Raw genomic sequence first — 20,736 nt, forward strand, 5'->3', positions numbered from 1 at the left:
CTCTTCTATCTAGCAGTGAAAAGTCTAATGCAGTGCTCACAATGGTCCCTTCTGGCCTTGGAATCGCTGAACCTACGAAAACCATTTAGAGAACTGATAATGGCACTGAGACAAAAGGAGGCTGGGGGCTGGCTGCTTGCAGTCGCTTTCCTGCTAATTAGCCCCCATTTAAAAAAAAAAAAAAGCCAGAAAACAAAACTACCATGTCTGGTTCTTTCAGCTTCATGGACAAATACTTCTCCCAGACAAAAGCTTTTAGAGACAGCACTCACCAATCCATTGGAAGATGCTTGACTACAGTTTCCTATTGGTTGCTATGGCGAGTGATGATGCAATCAAAGAAGGGTATAATACAAGACTATGGAGAGGTGATGGATTTAATCAGCCCGCAACCAAGGGAGTTATCCAGGGATTCTGGCTGTGGAGAGGAAGGCAAGGCATCGCAAGCTCAGATTCATGCCTCATGACTGAACATTTATTGGCCACTGCTTAAGATAAATGCCGAGAAAGGTAAATAGCTTTTCAATGATTAGGTAGCTACTCAGTTATGTGTGCATGTATTTAGCTGTTCACGAGAGGAAAGTAGGATACAGAGCAATTGTTAGGTGAGATGTTTCTTGAATTAAAGAATAACATAGGAAAAGAGAAAGAAAGCAAATTAAAAGAGAGAAAATCCAGATGGATAGCGTTAATCTAGTTAGCAAAGAAGTAAATATTGCCTACAGCAGGGAGAGAAGAGCTGAACGTTTCTGCTTTACAGAAATGAATTTGTATAGAGGAATTGATCCTGCAGTGAAGTTAGGAAAGGGACTAGGTGACCCACTAGAGGGGCTCTACAAAATAATCCCTGACTGAAGCTAAATGGTAGATTTCAATAAAATTCACCTGCTGAATACGCATGGTGGTAAAAGTCTATTTCCTGACTATATTTTATTAATTTGACTACTGTTGTTATTGAATTTATTTGTATTTCAGTAGCAAGCAAGCTCCCCAGTCAGGATCCCTGACTGGCACAATACATGACATATCGGAAGACCTGATGCTTTCTAAAGCAACAAGTTAGCGACTGAAAATGCAGTGAGTGTTTAGGCAAATACGACAGTCACCGGCTCTTTTCCAGTGAGTGCTACGGAACTTTGATTTACAGTCCAAATGTTTATTGGAAGCTCAAGCAAGAGAAAGACTTGTGTTGAATCAGTAACTAGTTTAAGTTAACCAAATTTGCAGTCTTCTTTAAATTCCTTGGGGAGCAAAAGCTTCTAGCTAGAAACCCAGCAACGAGGTGCAGAGGTTTAATGTCTGATCTGAGCATCAGGGACAAACCCACGTCCCATTTGTTATTTCGGATGGGTAACTTTCTAGTCATGAGGTGGGATGGTCTAATGGTTCAGGTACTAGCCTGGGTCTTGGGAGACTCAGGTTCAATTCCTCGCTTTGCTATGTACTTCGTGTATGACCTTGAGCAAGTCACTTAGCCTCTCTCTGTCTCAGTTTCCCCATCTTTAGAATGGGGCAATAGCCCGGTCTTACTTCACAGGGCTGTTGGGAAGGTAAATATATTGAAGACTGTGAGATGATAGGTATTATATAATTATCTAAGACAGAGGTGAGAGTGCTATTGGCAGAACTGTACTGATACGTGCAAATGTTGAATTTATCAGTTCTATTCTAGTAAACCAGGACTGCTGGAAATAACCATTGCCACTGAACTGTGGGACTGGTAGAAAGCTATTGAATTTTTGACGTTTCTATGAAAAGTTTACAAATAGAATACAAAATGTCAGTAAAAAGTCTTCCTGAAAAGCTGTGAACATTTTTCACAAACGTGTCTCTGCATTTCTTACCCAGCTTTAGCTATTACGAATTCTCTTTACTTCTGAAGACCATATGGGCCTGATCTAAAGCGCCTCGGAGTCAGTGGAAAGAGCCCAGCAGATTTCGATAGGCTTTGGCTCAGGCCCAGTACATTAAGCATTGCCTTGCTTCTCCTTTCAGAGCCGCTATGAACATTGAAGTCTGCAACATCTCTGACACAAGAGCCACTGTCTCCTGGTCCACAAACAACCCCTGCCCGGAGAACTATTACCACGTCATCTACCGTCCCAACTGGAACAGCGTCTTTGCGGGCCACTTGCGCCAGAACTTCCATCGCAAGGAGAGGGTCCCCCACTCCCTTAGCTCCCTGGTCCTCCACAGACTTACTCCCTCAACCGTCTACATTCTGTGCATCACATGTAAAAACTCCTACCCCTCCAGCAACCACTGTACAACGTTCCACACTCTCGACCAGCACCCGGGGGCCTTGCGCGGCTTGAAGCAGGAATCTGCCACCTCCATGTGGATGGTGAGCAGCCTATTGCTCCTCTGCTTTACGGCCTTCTTGGTCTATGGCTGTTTGCAGTTCTGGTCCTCAAGGTGCCACAAAGTGTCAAGGCTGAGGCAGAATAGTGCCAACCCAGAGAGGGAAGCGGATGAACAGACAAGCTCGCCTGAGGGGACTCTGAGCACTGGACTGATGGAGGAGCTGCTGGAAGTCCCCATGACGGCTATCCTAATGAGGAGTTCCAGTATCATGGCAGAGAGCCCATATAGGTCCCCCCACTGCTTCTTTCCAATCCAAAGCAGTGATGACAAGAGGGCCATCTTACCTCAGCACGGGTTCAAATGAAAGGGAAATAAAAGGAGCTCCCAGCACGGGGAACGCCCGGCAATTTGTTTTTCATTTTAGTGGGGCTGCTCTCATGCTGCAAACGTTGACCTGACACGTTTCGGTGTTCGTACTACGTTGCCCTGGGATCAAACTTGGGGTTGAAAATGGCACCTTGACAACAGCCGCGCCTCGACAGCAGGCACCCCCTGCAGAAAGGGCCAGGTTTACATGGACTCAGAGGTGGAACTAAACTGTAGGCCTGATCCTGCTTGCTTTGAGGTCAAAGGCAAAACTTCCCTAGACTTTAGTGGGAGACAGCACAAGTCCTGGGACTGTTACAGTTACGCCCTGCAGTGCAGCTGCCTGTACTGTACTTAGTGTCTGGGGACCAAATCCCGAGAGGGTCTGAGTACCTGCAACTCTCATGGCCTTCTCTGGCTCTGCAGTCAACTCACAGGCTTTGGCCCTGCTTAGGGGACTTCAGTCTTCAGGGCACCTTTCACCTACGGAATTGCTTCAGGGGAAAACCAATCAGCCATTTTGGGTGGGGTTATGGGTAGCTCGGGGCTCTAGGAATGGAATATTGAGTCATCTACTCCTAGGTGACTAGATAAGCCTGCAGTGTCCCTGCACGTGCTGTATCTGTGCTGTGCAGTCATCTCATAGGGCCTTCAGTCACCTTTCCCTGGTAATAAAACTCACTCTTAAAGCCACTACCATTACCTCCCAGGCCTCCCCAGTTCTATGTAAACAAGTCTGCCATATACATCTGATTGATAGATTGCCTGACACTGATATATACACACACCATCATTTCAATAATTCACCTTTCAGACTACAGGGATCCCAGTGCTCTTGTGGTACCGATAACCGGGTGGGAGGGGAGCCCCTTGCTGAGTCTCACCAATCCATTCTAATCTCTGTATCTCTAGACAGGGGCTGTTCAGTGGCTCTGTCCCAGTGTTAGTCATCAACACAGGGCTGTGGCCTTTTGGCTCACTCTGACACTGATGCTTTCAGGAGGAAAGAAGAACTGACAAAGCGGCAACACACTGGTTGCCTCGCCCAGCTTTTCGGTCTCAGCAAAGCCAAGCCGACTTGTGTGTTTCTGGCATACTGCTAATGAACCTTGCCTGGCATTTCCCACCTGGTGACTGATTTGTGTGTACAATCTGCTTTCCTCATTGTTCAGCCTCCCTAAATAAAGTCCTTCTTCCTGGCTGATGTGGCTCGTTACTGACCTTTGATCCATAGAGGTAATAGGGCTGGACGTTGGCTGGCTTGTCTCTCTGTGGTTCCTGGGTGAATGGGATCGCTGTCCGTACAAACCTGCAGTGAGTGTGGAGAGGAAACGACAGTGCCTGTTAATTGCATTTCAGTCCAACCACACTGTTTGTTGCATGCAAACCCTGAATTGTTCTTTCAAGGCTAAGCAGAGCAGAGAGGTTAAAGCTTGTCTCTACAATGCCATGGTGCATCACATGGGAAATGAAAACACTCCTGCCTTAGTACAGACTGGAAACCTGCCGTTGTCAGCGTGGACCGTGGGCGTTTTGTGTGGTGGATGCGGGGGCTGTGAGTTACGTCCAGTTTTGAAACAGGGCCTCCAGAGGCCCCGTCTTGTTGTTTTTTCTTACCGGTTGGTGGAGCCATTGTAGCAGTAGTTGGGTAGAAAGTCGAAGTTTAGCTCCCAGAAGACATGCAGGGTGATACGCCCATAAGGCGCAGAGACGTTGTGATTAGCCTCTCGGAACATGGCATCAAAGCTGTCCAAAGTCATGTGCTTACACAGCAGCCGGTGTGTCAAACGATTTATCTCCAAGAGCCACTCCAGCTCCTGCACCAGGCAAAGCAACAGCGGCAGGGTTTTATGTATTATCAAGATCATAACAGAAGTCTTATTCGATCAGCAAGAAGATGATTATACATATACACACTATAAATACAGTGTACTTATATACATACATATTATGATTATACACATAGACACACACACACACACGTGGTCTTCCAAGTGAGGATGTATCAAATATTAAAAAGAAAAGGAGGACTTGTGGCACCTTAGAGACTAACCAATTTATCTGAGCATAAGCTTTTGTGAGCTACAGCTCACTTCATCGGATGCATACTCACGAAAAGCTTATGCTCAAATAAATTGGTTAGTCTCTAAGGTGCCACAAGTACTCCCTTTCTTTTTGCGAATACAGACTAACACGGCTGTTACTCTGAAACCTGTCAAATATTAAAGACATTGTTTGAACTCAAAAGTCTAAGGGCATTTGTACTTGCACTCTAGGGGTCCCATTCAACCATTTCCCTTCCTACAGGTGGAAAATGCAGTTGTTCCCCACAGAGCACATTCTTGCTAGAATAACACCTTTCACAGCAGAATCCCTGGCATGTGGAAACTGGTAATTTTACACTACTCGACTCTGATGGTCCTGCAATGTATCAGTGGCTGTGAACCATATGCACACAGGCACATTAAGCCAGAGTTTAGCCACATGGATGCAGCAGGGGGAATTAAACTCAGGACTTTCTTCTCCCAAATCACAGGACTCTACCATCTGTGCTCTGTGAAGATCCCCCACTATGAAACTCCCAAATATAGTCCCTTTGTGGATGATGGGAGCCCTAGAAATACCTAAGATAGGACGGAAAGAAGAGAAGAGAATTCACAAATGGGGAGAAAACTACTGTATATGTGATTTCAATGCGGTAATGGACAATGGTGTATATACATACTACATCAGTATATCATACTCTCTGATTCTACAGCCCTTTCAAACAATCACTGAGCTTACCACAATGGAGGTCAGGTCTTCACTCTCAAAGCGGCTAATGGCCTGGTCTAATGATTTGTACATCGCAGCTGAAATACGCTGAGTTATGAGCCTGTTCAGGTCAATTGATCTACCCAGCAGCTGTGGACAAGAGGAAAAGATACTAGTGGGAAAAGGGGAGATGGATCCAAACTAGAGCCCCAGAGCCAAACCATCTGGAAGGTGGAGAAAGTTCTGATCTGGATCCAAACTTTGCTGGTTGGGTCTATCTCTATCTAAAAGGGGGTTCGGAACCTGGAAGGTAAATAACCAATCTTTCCTGATGCCTTGTCATAATAATGATAAATGCTTTTGACTCAGTTTTCCGGTTACTTCTTAAATATAGGAAATCTGTTGTCATTAATCTTGACTGTACCCAACAATAGAACATGACCAAGACACTGACATTTTCAGTTGACAGCAGGACCCGGCTAAATCCCCTAGAGACAATGAGACCTTTAGGAAATGTCTGAGGCTGCTGCGTCTGTTGTACCTGGACGTGTCTCTGTTTGAGTAACGTCTCGTAGCGATTGGATGGCGGGTAAGGGATAATCACGCCATAATTCTTACATTCAGCCCGGAAACGTTTATCCAGTAAGACACTGGAAAAGGAAAATATTATCAGTGCATTTGCCCCATCATCCCTTCTCCTTCCTCTTAATCTTTTCCAAGGGCAAGTACATCCCCTTCTGAGTCCTGCCTTCTCTGAGTCATCCCCTTTATGAGCTGGGAGGGTTCTCCCAACCCGTCCTGACTCTCTTTAACCATATTTTTATACCCCTCTGTCATGGGGGTGTATAACCCCACACTGGTAGATAAAGGGTTAATAGGTGCCCGAACGTTCAGGCAGCCACTTGGCTGTAACTAGAGGGCATGCTAGGTGCAGTTTATTATCAGTCTCAGCTGGGGAGGAGCTAGATGTTCATCAAAGAAGAAGCTCAAGCCAGTGAGGAGAGAGATACCCAGGGAGAGGAGGCTCAGCAGAAGGGGGCTAGAGTTCCCTCTCTCTGTGGAAGGCACCCACAGGGGTGGAGCTAGCCCCGTAGTGGGCCCTGAAACAGGATCTAGACTCCAGCTGGGTAGCCTCTTGGGTCAGTCTTCCAGAAGAGGAACAGGGAGATGGAGAGAACCCAGAGGGTCTAAGAGCATAAGCCCCGGGCAGGCAACTGTGGCTTGGCTTGGAGTCTGCCTGGGGACGCTAGGGAATGCCTGGGAACCCGCAACTCTGAAAGAAGAGTGGGCTTAAAGAGCAGCCCGGGAGGGGTGGAGGATGTAGTGGACACTTGATACTCCAGAAGGAGTGAACTGAACATGACCTGGCTGGAGCACCGAGTCATTAGAAGAGACAGACCACCACAGGGGCCGAATGGCTGTTGGAAGGTGGAGTCTGAGGGGCAGGTCCTGAAAGGCAGGTCCCAGCCATGAGGCGGCACACTGGCCAGTGAGTCACTCTTCGACACCCCCACCTCGTCAAACTTGCAGCTGCCATTGTTATCTGCCACCCTGCTGTCCATCGTTCTCGGACACACCACCAACGGCTTGTGTAAATGGAGAGTGCGTGCGCGGCAAGGCAGGGCATACATCTAGAGAGCACTGGTGTGCCATGTACTAACAGTCTGCGTGGGCCCTGCTACCGCACACTAAAAGTTCCCAAGTGTGCACGGACCTTATGTATGTATGTAAAGTGTATGCCTTTAAATGGTTAGAAGGATCATGGCTCTTTGGGGCAGGGATTGTCTCTTTTATTGTGTGCCTAGAGGACCTAGAACAACACATCCTTAAACCCTCCCTGGAGCCGCTAGAGGATACCTCAGAGCAAACAGTAATAACAATCAGCAGCAACGGGATTCTCATACCTGCCAGCCATTGCTTTATAATAGGCAAAGATCTGATCTGCCAACTTGTACACAAACTGGTCAAAACACAAGTTCACCTGACAGAGAAAGAAATATACATCACAAGGGTATAAACAACATAGAAGAAATAGGCTCTTAGAACAAGTGTGAGCGTGTGTGTGTGTGTGTGAGAGAGAGAGAGAGAGAACCACTGTTTTAATAAAACGCCATCCATAACAAAGCACTTTACCCTACATTTCCTGTCACCTAGCAGAGGGGTTTCCACACTCTCATGATAAAGGAATGCAGACCATTGAGCATTTATGTTTCTCGCCTGTTATGAATCCTACCGTAAAGCCTTCCTCTCCCATCCCCTGTCCCCTTTATCTCTCAGTTTGAGCTGAGTGGAAAACAATGTTGACTTGAACTGAAACAAAATTTTTTGGTTTTTCTTGTTGAAATGAAACAAGCTGAAGGAACCATTTTGAATGGCATTGCGAAACGAGACATCAATTAAAAACGAAACATCAAAAGAGCCTCTTTCGAAAACATCGAAATGAAAGGCTTTGGACAGTTACAGAAAAAAAAACGCCTTGACACGATTCGAATTCCAATTTGCAAATAGTTTTGATGTGAAGAAATATGCATTTTTTGGCAAATTTACTATTTGCTGAAAACAATTGCCCTCCATGCCCTTTCTTGCCTCTTTCCCCGCTGACATCCCATGACTCTTCAGCCATTAGTTACACTTTACACACCCCAAACGTGAATATTTTGCTTTCACTGGATCCACATGGAGCTGATTGCCGACTGGGCCATTGGTCAGCAGGAATACAAAGGCTCCTTTGGAAATTTGTAGCCTTCTCTTGAATATTTCTTAGTATTTTATTTTATTTTTTTAGGGGATACCTCTAATTAATTCACTGAAAAATTGGTCTGTTCAGTCAAACAGGACACGTTTGTGAAGCGAGAGGGAGCTCTTCATTCATAGCACAGTCAGACAAATAAAGAAGAACAGAACTTACTTCAGCTTCAATTTCATCGTATAGGAACTGCTTTTTAAACTTGGTCAAGGCATAATATGCGCTGTCATTATACAGGTCCAAGGGATACAGCACGTACCTGAGGGGAAGAAAACAGTTCATGTTAGAGTCATAGAGTTTATGGTCAGAATGGATCATCTAATCTCAACTCCTATAAACCACAGGGCACCACCACCACCCACCACCCACACACTCAACCCAACAATCGCAATGAGACCAAAGTATTGCAGCCCACAGGAGATTAGACTACGATGTGCCACAGGCAGAGAACAGGAGGGACCAAGGTGCACTGGTGCCCAAGGCGCCCGCAGTGGCAAGGGAAGGATGAATCGAGATATACCCAGATAATCCTGGCAAGTGACCCACAGGCTGCAGAGGAAAGTGTAAAACCCCCAAGGTCATTGCGAATTGGACCTGGGGGGAAATTCCTTCCAGACCCCACATATGGTGATGATTGTGACATTTGCTCCTGCACCAAGCACCAGAACAAGGCATATGGCCCCTCTGCAACCACTCCAGCCCAGCCACGTCTGTTGGAATGGAGAATTCTCTAACCTCGTGCCTTTCAGCTCCACCTACTCCAGCTCCTGAAACTCCCCCCACAGTCCCTAGATCACAGTTGCTGGAAGTAGCTAGAGGACAGCTGGCTTTCTGCTAGCTGAGGGTCTCCCGCACCACCATCCATGCCAGGGAATTCACTGTCTGCCCTTTAAGAAACTTCTGTGCTTCTCTAGCTTTGCAAAGGGACCTTAGTGTCTGCTGCACCTGCCCCTAGAGTAGAAAACAATTTATTTCACAAGGAAGCAGTTATAATGCACAATAAATGGCATAAGAGTTAGTATTATTTATTACTTGTATTACCGCAGTGCCTGGGAGCCCCAGCCAGGGACCAGGGCCCCACTGTGCTCGGCGTTTACAAACAGAACAAAAGGCCCGGTCATGCACAACTGTATCACAAAGTCACATGTACACTTGAATACTTATTATGATCCTCTTATAAAACTTCTGTCCCCTAGGATAGGCTCCTTAGTGCCTGAGGTCCAGCTAACGAACCCACCCACAACCACCCTTAGGCTCTTACTCCATCATGGAGGGTTCCTTGGTTTCCAGGATGTGGTCCGTGAGAATCCAGGGCATGGACATCTCAATGGGGAACTGGATCCGACGGCCCATGGTCAGCTCCAGAAAGAATTCTCGGAACCAGAGCTGGGAGAGATCGCAGCACTGCTGCAGGGCTTCTGGAAATAGACAGGATGTTTCCCCCACACCGGGAGAACACAGAGTTTACTGTCTGCAAGAGAACTAGGGGAAACCTACAGCAAAGGGCAGGCCCTGTAGGCCAGGCATAACATTTATTTTAAATGCAGTTCAGCTATTCTATTCCATCACAGTTCTCAAACCACACCCATCACCATGGTACCTGAGCACCTTACGGGTAGGAGGAAGAAAAGATTATGATCCTCACTTTATAACTGGGGCACCGAGGCTCAGGGATATCAAGTGACTTGGCCAAAGTCACACAGGGAGTTTGTGGCAGAGCCAGAAAAAGAGCCCAGAGCCTTACCCACAAGACCACCCCTCATTTGCTAGTGCTGCAGCATTCATCTTCACTTAAGAGGTGGCCAGGATCTGGTAACACGCCTGAAATCAGACCACAGTGCAAACCCTTGACTCAAAGTAAAATTTGCTGGCGAGGCCACTCTTGAGCAAGATGACCCGTCGGACCAGGCTGCCTATGCCCGTCCCATCTGTGCAGCGCAGCCGGACAGGACCGGGTGCAAGTCCACCTCTGCTATAACCTCACCGCTGATGTTGAGAAGGTGGGTGAAGAAGAAGGACTGCTTGTGAAACTCCTCAATGGCCAGGACTATTGGCCCATCCAAGCTGCTCCTTAGAGTCTTCTTCGAGCCGCTCTTGTCTGCGATGAGCGACTCCAGCATAGTCCGCACCATGTAAAGCTTTAAAACAACCAGCAGCATCCTGACTGATACAGCAGCACATGGTGCTCTATAGGCAACCAGCCCCACCAGCCCCCGGGAGTTTCCACCCAGTGGCTGGATCCTGTAGGCTGCTTCCATTATTAATTTGAGACCCACAAAGAAGATGGCCCTAGCATGCATTGTAGGACAAGTGATGCACCAAAGGCAACAATGGGAGCTACCTGCATAAGACATATGCAAAGACTTTGGAAAAGAGAAGACTATAGGGGCCAACAACTAACCCCCAGAATGGGCCACCGCTGGATGACTTTATGGCCCCAGGACTCCCTGGAGAAGTGGAGACGGTTTACGTACCTGTGTGCTTGATGGACCCACTGCTCGTCGAGGAACCTTAATATCGAATCCACCTTTGGGGTCCTTCTCGCCTCTCAGGCAGGGGTCATTAGGGGGCTCCCGACCTCCCTCCCAGTCACAGATTGTCTTCCGGATTGCCTGAAGGACACTGGGATGGTGAAAGCAAAACTTTAAAACTTGCCTTTAATGTGAGGAGAAAATGCCCAACGTCATGCTCATAAGAGGAGGGAAAACACATTGTGCATGGACACCTGGTGGGACGGGTACTCGCACCGGCTAGGTTTGGGAGGGTGGCTCACCAGGGTTGGACTGTACCCATCGGATGGTTACAGGTGCGTTGGTCACATGAGGATAAGCAGCTCACCTTGGTTCGTTACGGGTGTGTTGCTCACGAGTGCTGGGCAAGGCGCACCGGTAGGCTCTGGGATGTGGCGTATGGCTGGTTATAGCTGTGGAAGGGCTGCCCACACAGAGGGTCGCCCATGGGGGTTGGGCTGCAGACAGGACCACACTAAATAGAGATATGCTTTAAGTTACATTTTGGGCCCCACCTAATCAGGACATTCTTCTTTTTCCTGACTGCTTGTCTCAATGGCTCTCGGAGGGTCACCTGGGCAAAGTCTTGCAGGGCTGCATAGATAGTGTTTCTGATGGCCTGGTTAAAGACACTCTCCATCCGGCCCATCAGCACTTGCAGACCCTTGATCATGGCAATTACCTGGGTAAAAGGAACAAAACTAGATAAGTTTCCTTGCATTCGCAGAGGTAACTCTGGTGGGAAAGGAAGGAGTATTATTTCCATTTTGCAGCTGAGACCCTGAGAGATGAAGCCTGGGATTGTGAAGGGAATTAAGTGCCCAACTCCTACTGAATGTCAGTGGAGATTGGGTGTGTCACTCCCCTAGATGGCTTTGAAAATCCCAGATTAAGTGAGTTGCCCAAGGTCACACAGGAAATCTATAGCAGAGCAGGAAATTGAACCCAGGTCTCCATCTTACTGCCTTAGCCATGAGACCACCCTTCCTTGTGAGGGCTGACCATCCCTTTGGACAAAACGAGCCACTCTTAGCACCTACCTCCACAAAGGCAAATTTCTCCTCACTGGTGTAGTTGTACCGGGTGGCTCTCTCATACTCCTCAGCGGTGCCTGGGCAATCTTTGTTACAGAACTTATCGGTGGGATGTACCAGCTTCCAAGAATACTGGAAGGAGGAAACAAAACCAACGCAACTTGTAAGGAGCACAGCTGAGCAGACTGAAATGGCACATCATACAAAGAGGGCTTTCCATCCTTTTAGACAAACACTCCCTCGCCTCCACTCCTGTTGTTTATAGATAATAATTCCTTTGGGAAGCTTGAAAACAAGCTGTTTCCAGATCTGACTCCACCGTGGTGTGCGAGCACTTTGCTTTGTTTATTGTAGGGTTGCTAATGACTTCTGGGCCATTGGCATTAAGTTCTTGTACTTTTCTAACATCAAGCTGACCCTTAATGTTTATTCGTAGAATTCTCAATAAAACAACTGTCAGCATCACCCCCGTTTTAGAAATGGTGACAAAAAACCCAAATTTTGAAATTTCAATGAAAAACTTAGAATTTCAGTGAAAACTGTTTTCAAAACAGTCGACTAAATTTTCACATTTCTCGTTGACCGTGAAAAATTCCCAGCCCTCAAGGCACGCACCTGGTGGGGATGTGACCCTTGTTGGTACTCACCACTTCCATGACATGGGCGCTCCACTTGGAGAGCAGCTGCAGTCCCCGTAAAGCCAAGTCAAAGAGCTCCCTGTATTCCTCATCTGACTTCTGGCTGTCCAGCCCCGAGCCGGTGACCACCTGGAGACCCCCACACAGTGGCAAAATTAGAGTCATAAACCCAAGGCCATGCTCTTCAGCCACGACTGCAAGCTATGGAATGAGAGGTCTAGCTCCCCTGATTCCCAGATGAAATGCCAAAAATGCAACGGGCAACGTATCCCCCACAGGAAAAGCAAACTATTGTTACAATCCTAGCTCAACTTGACTCTTAGTAAGCGCACAAGCAGCGTATTTCCTACAGACCTGGGACTCAGTGGTGTCTCTCCTATAACATAAGAGAAAATACAACTCCTTCCTTATCATCCCAGTGTCTCAGAGATTTCCCTGAGATGCCCCAAATATAAGCCAGCAATTTGTGAATCCTTTAAATAACAACAGAAAAACACGCATACACAAGGTCTGGCACCCTACCAATTAGATCATAATTAGCAATGATGACCCAGTAGCAAATAATAATCACAGGCAAATATGAAAGGACTCAGTCAGCCAATATATCCAAAGAGCAAGACAGGTCCTTTAGTCTCCCACGAATCTTCCTCCAAAGCCCTGGCAGGTAGTTTATTTATTTCAATTTAAATAATAAAAAGACACCGGTGCAAAGCTCCAGGTGCTCCGACACACAATGAATTATATATGTTTTGTTGCAATATTATTCATATGAACTATATTGTCAATAATGGAGTATTGTAACAAAGAGATAAGTGGCTTTTGCAGCACGCCTAGAAGCTCATCCAGTTTACACAACTTGCATCTACTGATGACTTCAGCGGTAGTTCATGCCACTCGCGTCTCTCTCACCCCCCATGGAACATGGATGTGACGTGCTGTACCATTCACTGGACTCCTCCTCCTTCACCCCGGGGGACACCCACCATCTAAGGTGGCGGCCGGAGGCGGCCGCTGCCCAAACGTACCTCACTGTTGCTGTAGCGGGCGAGCTCAGAGATGAAGCGGATGTGGTCGTCTCGGATCTGGACCATCTGCTCACAGATGTTGTACTGGGGACTGATGCTGCTCTGAGTGCACATCCACCTGGGCAGAAAAGCGGCCTCTTTAACGGAGAGGGCACCCAGCGGAACGCGACCTCCCGCTCAGCTGCCGCCTTCCCTGGGCGCTCTGAAAGCCTGTCACCTTCAGAGCATCGGGACTCAGCGAGCAGCAGTCCTCTCCCGTGTCCCACCCTGAGCCGCTGGACAAAGCGTGTGTGTGATGCACGGTCTTCCTCCGTCCCGAGGCTGGTTCACATGGTGTTACACCGGGTTCTCATCTACCTCTTCTGCCAGGACAAGCCTCCTTCAATTCCGCCCTTGTAATGCAGATGGGCATGCTGTACTTACCTTCCAGCCACGGAGAGCAGTAAACAGCCAGCCATCTCTAGGCTGCTATCCATGCTGCTGTAAGGGGAGTGCTCAGGGAACGAATAGGAGCAACACAGGCTGTGCATCGCCCAATCCCTACCTCCCAACCCTGAGGATAACCATCTCCGAACAATATCATCCTCTGTGCGCCCAGCCTTGAAGTTCTGGTTTGTGTTTTCTACCACAATAGTGGGGTACCACAGCAGTGGACAGCAAGGAACGCTGCTTCCTTCCTGCTCTTCTTTTGGTCCTGGATTATATATTCCTACCCCAGCAAAAAACCTGTATATAATTTAATATGCAGAGAACAATCGATTGGCCAGGATTCTCTTTCGTAGTCTTTAAAGAACCTTAAAGTGAGGGTCCTGGCTTCTTTACATGGCCAGTATAAAAGAGTATTAGTGGAAATAAGAACTAGGTCCATTCAATGAATTTAGCCCCCGTATTCCTGATCATGAACTATCCAGACTTGGAACTTGGCCTTATCGCAAAAATGTTTTCTGCACACAAATGTCAGCCCATGGGATTCTCATGAACTATCGTCATGGCAGCTGCTTCGAGTATTCGGAATTGGCTCTTCATGCCGCGTGACAGGCCACGGTATGACACAAGGTGTTGTTTCTGCTCCGTGGCTAGATGCTGCCTGACACTCTTGTGCACAGGAGAGGGACTTGAATAAGTTGCTTGTGGTGGGAGCATTCCCATGAGACTATGTCCACACAAGCTCCTGGCGCAGGTACTTGTGGTGGCTGAAGTTCTGGTAAGTGCTTGATGGTGCTATCCCAGAATCCCATTACTCGGCTCTTACCCGTTTCAGTGTGCTGTGCTTCCCACAAGAGAATCGGCAGGTTAACAGGGATGGCCGGTGCTGCACCAGCCCAGCCTGCCACATATACTGTAGTCCATAGGGAAGAAATAAAATGCCGTGCAAGAAAAATACAATTAATTCCATCTGGAGTGAGGGAGGTGGGAGGAAGGGACAGAAAGGGGGAAAATGATGAAAATGCAAGTCTAAAAGGGTGCAGGGAATAAATGCCCCCCCCCACATAGACACTTGGAGCAGTTTCGTAGCCAAAGTCCCATGCAACTTCAGTTAGGAAGTGTGTGAAAAAGGAACCTGTGTATTAGCAAGGCAGGGGGAGGAGAGATATGTGGTGCCCACGTACTGTGGTGATGGGCACATTAGAAACGTAATTAGTCAGACAGGTAGTCAGCTAATTAGACTCTAGGATGGCAAAATGAGGAGAGCTGGTAGAAATTTTTCATTGAAACATTTTTTAAAATCAACAAATGGCTTTACGATCAAAACAAACATTTTCACTTTGGTCAAAAATTTCCATTTTTTACTGATACATTTTGTTAAAAAATTCTGAGTTTTGATTTTCGGATACTGAAAACTTGGAACGACCAACCAAAAATTTTTTCCCAAAATGTTTTCAAAACCTGCTTTTTTGTAAAAAACAAAAAACCCCCAAAGTTCTGGTGGGAATTTTTGAAACCCCACCCACAATGTTTCAAAATTCCTTGTGCAAAAATAATTAACATTGTGCAAACAACTCAAAGAGTGAAGGAAGGTCAGATACATTCTTGGTTGGGAAGGTGCATGAGGACACCTCCAGCCAGCACCTGTGCGGGAGGAGTGGAAGCCTATCCTAGGTGTGCCTGGCCTCCATTGTGAAACTGGAATATAAATGAAAGCCTGGTGATTAAACACTGAGTAATTTCCTAGCCCCATGAAAGGAGACTGGTCTCTTTATGAGACCGTTGAAGAGCCTTGGTAGCTAGAGTGGATGGATCAGTGAACAAATGACTTTTGAGGCTCCACTTCACTTTGAGGAGAGAAGCGAACTGAGTTTGAAGCCTTTGGTTCATTTTATGCGGACTTAAGTCCACTTCACAAAAATCAGCAGTAGCAGTTTAACACAGCGGACAATGTTGGTTTAGGAATGATCAAGGACTGAACCAATCAATGCCTAAGAGGCTCCTTGGGACAGTGGAGACACGAAAGCAGCACAGCACATTTCTGTATTGCTTTTCTGTTATTTGGTCCCACAGAAGAATGCTCACGGAAAGCCAGATGGATACCTGGGACAATAGCTTTTCTCAGTCAGGCACTGCTTATGTGCCATGTGCAAAGTTGCAAATGCACCTTAATCCCAACCTATCACAGGGATATCCACATCCATCTCTGACGTGCTTTGGAGCAGTAACTGACCACTGCGCCAAACCGTGCAGACAGGTGTGTTTGTGTGTGTATGTGATGTGATCTAAACTGACAGCTTCACACTCATTTCACGTGAGAGCTAAACTGGATTTGAATCCAGATCCTAGATGATTCCATAAACCAACAGCACCACCAAACCCCAGGGAAAGAAACTGTTTGAGGAAAATGGAATCACCACTATTAAGAAACTCACGTCAAATGGATCTGACTGGTAGGTGCATGTTTCATTCCCTGTGTCCCATATGAAAACCTCCCGCGTGGGGAAGGGCTGTGGAGTGGCTCACTGTAACTGCTTCCACTGGAAAAGGTGCCCTGCTTATTGCACAGATAGAATCCAGTGCTGTGTTCATGCTCTGGAGGATTTTGTACCCCGGATCAAAAATGTGGATTAAAATCTGCCCAGAGCAGGCACACATCACTCACATTCACACAGCCTGTGCACCTGAGTGCCCACACACCCACGAACACTCAGACCGGCACTCACAGCTACGCCCCCCTCCTGTGCAAGTACACAAGCATGGGCACAGAGCCATATGACACTCCTGGGTGCCTTCTCACTCATGTGCCTAAACTCACAGCCACCCACGTACACTCACATGGATGCACACTCACACTCCCCAATGACTGTGAGCACACACCCAGTGCACCCTACATATAGGCACACTTATATGTCCACATTCTCACTTTCCTGCACACACACACAAACACACACACTCGTGCCTGCAGGAACGACCTGTCTTTCACACACATGCGTATACGCCTGCACAGACAACTGACCTCACATTCAGGCATGCTCGCTCCTGTGCACTCCTGCCCAAGCACCCTTGGGCACAGTTGGGCCCCTGGAGCCAGCCACGCACAGACCTCACACACTAGAGAAGGAGTGTCACAACTCCCTTCCCTTTCCGGACACATGGAAGCCAAGAGACATTACGGCAGGCACTCACTTGGATTTGTTCTCCTCATAGTGAGCACTGGTCTTAATGTATCTGGCCAGTTCTATCTGCATATCGCCGAATAAGGGAACCACCTGCAGCTGCTGGAAAAGAAAACATAAGAGGGTTGAAATATGGTAGAGGTTTTCCTTTGGCTGGAGAGCAACACAAAAGGACACGAGAAGGCATCTTCTGCCCCTGAGGTGCTGGATTGGGCCTGCCAGTTGAAGGGGAGGTGCACACCCGGACGCACAGGCATCCCAGATGATGAAAATGACTGAAAACTTATGCCAGGCTTTTTACATAGGGAGGATCATCCTGCCATAGACCTCCCGGCCCCTAGCTTTGGTGATACCCTGTTTATTGCTCAGTAATGTACAGGGCCACATCTCCAGCCCCCGGGAGTCCCTAGGCAATGGGCCATACACAAGCACCAGCAGCTGCTGGAGAGAGAAGAGTGTATGTATAGAAAAGATAAATACATAATAACCCTGAACCACTCACCCCGTCCCCCCCTGCCCCCTCAAAGAGAAATAAAGCAGTACGCTAGCATTAAGGGCTCCTGCTGACTTCAGAAACGGACAAGGATCCAGCCATTGCATGGGCCTCGGGCACTGGTGGCAGCTTGGTCTCGCCTCTTCTCTGTCTGTGGCACACAACACTTTAGTCTCCTGAGGACCTAAATGCTTTAGTCTAACCCAAGTTCCTGGGCTCAACGCATCTCCTACACTAACAACACCATGGGTTGACAGGAAGGGATGAGAGTGACAAGGCAGCAAACAGCAGCCCTATGTAAGAGGGCAAAATCCTTTCGTGGTTGAGCAATATTCATCCATTAAGTACAAGGTTGGTTTTCATTTTCACTCAGATGAGGCAGAAGTTGTTAATAGTGCAGGGATTCACTCCCCCCCTCCCCCTATTTTAGGAGGAAAATTAAGTCAACAGGACTAGATGAAAGGGAAGTTATTGGCAAAAGGACTCAGTGGACGGAAAGCTAACGGTAAGTATTACCATAGCTAATGGGAAGTGAACAGGATACAATACATTTCATAAGGAAAGCATGCTTTATTCTCCTATTCATTGCTGCAGCCACAACTATTCAATGCCAGATCTTACCATGTCTGCTAGTGCTGATGTGACCCAAATCTAAAGGGCCAATTTATGGCTGGCTCTGGGCATGTAAGCGATGGAAGGGAGAAGACGCTCTCCTATGAATGAATCCGATGAAGTGAGCTGTAGCTCACGAAAGCTTATGCTCAAATAAATTTGTTAGTCTCTAAGGTGCCACAAGTACTCCTTTTCTTTCTCCTATTGAGGGAACAACTGCAACCCAAGCCAGGGGTTGCAGGCACTCTGCTAAGGGCTAGGTACTGGACTACCCACAGAGGGGAAAGAGAGGCAGAATAAGTGCAGGGACTTAGCCCTTTGCTTTTTCTGCAGCAGCCAACGGAGCTGGGCTGGTATGGGTGGACATCCTGGCATACACGCAGAGTCCCAGGAGGAACAGGCGGAACTTATCCAGGTGCTCCCATTCCTGCACAGACCCTTTGCAACCCACTCCCTGAGCACAGCATGGCATACAGCCACAGGCCAGCCCAGAACGAAAGGAGTGAAATTGTTCCATCAAAGCTTAGCATTAATTCTCTACAGAACCTCCTGAGCATTTTGAGGTGCAGGTTCAAGCCAACACACGCCTCCAATTCACATTTCTACCCTACAGAGGCTCTGATTTCCAGATGAAATGAGGGTGCATAAAGCAAGGCAAAGGGTTGTTTGGCTCCTTTTGTCAATGGTGGCTAAAGAGAAAAGAAAAGCCAATCATTAACCTCAGAAACCATAATGAATTGGACTAGACTTTCAATAGGGCCGGAAAACCCTGTATTTCTCCAGCGAGTACAAACGACTATCAGAAATATGCCACCTGCTCACCCAGAGCCATGGCAATCCAACCGTCTCCGTCGCCACAAGAAGGACCTGGATCAGTCTGAGGATCCTTAGGCCTTTATCTGAACTTTAAATATGTTTGTTGTTTGCTTTAAAAATCACACCCAAGCAGGCTGGATCATTAATTGACAGCAATCTCAAACCTGACCTGCACAGGCCACTGACCTTGAAGAACTTGTCTATTTTGCTAAGATTGATCCTCTTCTTGGTGTCCAGTTTGTAAATGTTGCTGACATTCCCATCCATCAGATAGAGACCAAAGCCCATCACCTGGAAGGACACGGAGACAACAGGAGAGGCTAGAGTCATTGTGATGAAACGATAAATACACAGCATAGGTCAGAAGGGAATTCCCTTTTTATAGGGCATGAGAAGGCAATTTAGAGTGATCCATCTCCTGTCATCCAGTCCTAGCTTGTGGCAGTTGGAGGTTTAGGGACACGCAGAGCATGTGTTGTGTCCCTCACTATCTTGGCTAATAGCCATTGATGGACCAATCCTCCATGACCTTATCTAGTTCTTTTTTTAATCCATTTATACTTTTGACCTTCCCAACATTCCAAGGCAATGAGTTCCACAGGTCGACTGTGCATTGTGTGAAGAAGTACTTACTTTCTTTTGTTTCTTTTAAATTGAATGCCTACCAATTTCTCAGCATGCCCCCCAGTTCTTTTGGTATGTGAAGGGGTAAACAACACTTCTCTATTAATTTTCTCCATGCCATTCATGATTTTATAGACTTCTCTAACATATCCCCCTTAGTCATCTCCTTTCTAAGATGAATAGTACCAGTCTTTTAAATCTTCCCTCATATGGAAGCTGTTTCATACCCCTTCTCTGTACCTTTTCCAATTCTAATTTACACTTTTTGAGATGGGGAGACCAGAACTGCACACATTATTCAAGGTGTGGGTATATCATGGATTTATATAGTGGCATTATGATATTTTCTATGATATTATCTATCCCTTTGCTAATGGTTCCTAACATTCTGTCCGCTTTTTTGACTGCCACTGCACATTGAGTGGATGTTTATACAGAACTATCCACAATGACTCCAAGATCTCTTTCCTGAGTGGTAACAGCTAAATTTAGACGCCATCATTCTGTATGCATAGTTGGGATGATGTTTTCCAATGTGCATTACTTTGTACTTATATAAACCAAAGGGGCAGGCCAGGGAGTGTTCAGCAGATAACAATGTGAATCGTTAGCTAGCTGCCATGACCACCCTGCATTCTCTGTTCGTGAACTCTGACTATTGACTTCAGCTCTGACTAGGACCATGACTCCTGCTTGAACCAAGGAACACTCACATGGATCCTGACACCCGGTATTGACCCTCAGCCTGATCCGATACCAGTCTTTGGCTTGACCTTGGCCTGACTATTGACCGTGACACTGACTCTGAGACCCGGCAGTTGTTCCTGCCTATCAAGCTCCTGCCACTAGTCCTGCCTACCTTCGCCCGAGATCCTGACACGTTCACTTTATGGCCTCTTTGGGGTCACGGCACAAATGCTGGAAGGAGCCCAAAGAATCCAACAATCGGTTCCATCACTGCTAGCCAGGGGCCTGAGCAGCAACATTCAGGGGCTGCTAAGTCGGGGAGGGGGGATTCAGATCCAGATCCAGGGATTGGTTTGCCACATGAGGCTGCTTTTGGCCCATGCAAGCAAAGAGCGGCTCCTAAACACTTGAGTGTGACAACAGAAGCACCACTTGACAGCCGTGCACAGAGCTTTCCCGTTCATCAGTGAGAGGCTCCGCCAGCTGGCTGAATGCATGGTACAGCCATCGTATCCTCTGGGC

At 47.2% G+C, this 20,736-nt stretch overlaps 2 protein-coding genes across 6 annotated transcripts in view; one reads left to right on the forward strand and one right to left on the reverse strand.

Moving 5' to 3' along the window:
* Positions 1 to 20,736, reverse strand: part of CYFIP2 (cytoplasmic FMR1 interacting protein 2) — a 79,078-nt gene that overhangs the window by 36,099 nt on the left and 22,243 nt on the right. For 4 of the 5 annotated variants that reach the window (XM_075131235.1, XM_075131232.1, XM_075131233.1 and 1 more), the window contains 15 exons: positions 19,090 to 19,194; positions 16,993 to 17,084; positions 13,378 to 13,495; positions 12,362 to 12,481; positions 11,721 to 11,846; positions 11,196 to 11,362; positions 10,645 to 10,792; positions 10,155 to 10,308; positions 9,432 to 9,588; positions 8,333 to 8,429; positions 7,329 to 7,405; positions 5,966 to 6,074; positions 5,455 to 5,574; positions 4,288 to 4,487; positions 3,892 to 3,979 (listed from right to left, as the gene is read on the reverse strand). In XM_075131235.1, coding sequence (XP_074987336.1) covers positions 3,892 to 3,979; positions 4,288 to 4,487; positions 5,455 to 5,574; positions 5,966 to 6,074; positions 7,329 to 7,405; positions 8,333 to 8,429; positions 9,432 to 9,588; positions 10,155 to 10,308; positions 10,645 to 10,792; positions 11,196 to 11,362; positions 11,721 to 11,846; positions 12,362 to 12,481; positions 13,378 to 13,495; positions 16,993 to 17,084; positions 19,090 to 19,194 — 1,878 coding nt within the window. The remainder of the gene's footprint in view (positions 1 to 3,891; positions 3,980 to 4,287; positions 4,488 to 5,454; positions 5,575 to 5,965; positions 6,075 to 7,328; positions 7,406 to 8,332; positions 8,430 to 9,431; positions 9,589 to 10,154; positions 10,309 to 10,644; positions 10,793 to 11,195; positions 11,363 to 11,720; positions 11,847 to 12,361; positions 12,482 to 13,377; positions 13,496 to 16,992; positions 17,085 to 19,089; positions 19,195 to 20,736) is intronic. The other variant, XM_075131234.1, reaches the window with a different exon arrangement.
* FNDC9 (fibronectin type III domain containing 9) lies at positions 264 to 3,877 on the forward strand. Its single transcript, XM_048860380.2, has 2 exons — positions 264 to 510; positions 1,996 to 3,877. The coding sequence occupies exon 2, from the start codon at positions 2,003 to 2,005 to the stop codon at positions 2,666 to 2,668; it is 666 nt and encodes a 221-aa protein (XP_048716337.2). The 5' UTR covers positions 264 to 510; positions 1,996 to 2,002; the 3' UTR covers positions 2,669 to 3,877.

Source organism: Caretta caretta, chromosome 8 (assembly GCF_965140235.1).
Source record: "Caretta caretta isolate rCarCar2 chromosome 8, rCarCar1.hap1, whole genome shotgun sequence".
Classification (NCBI taxonomy): domain Eukaryota; kingdom Metazoa; phylum Chordata; order Testudines; family Cheloniidae; genus Caretta; species Caretta caretta.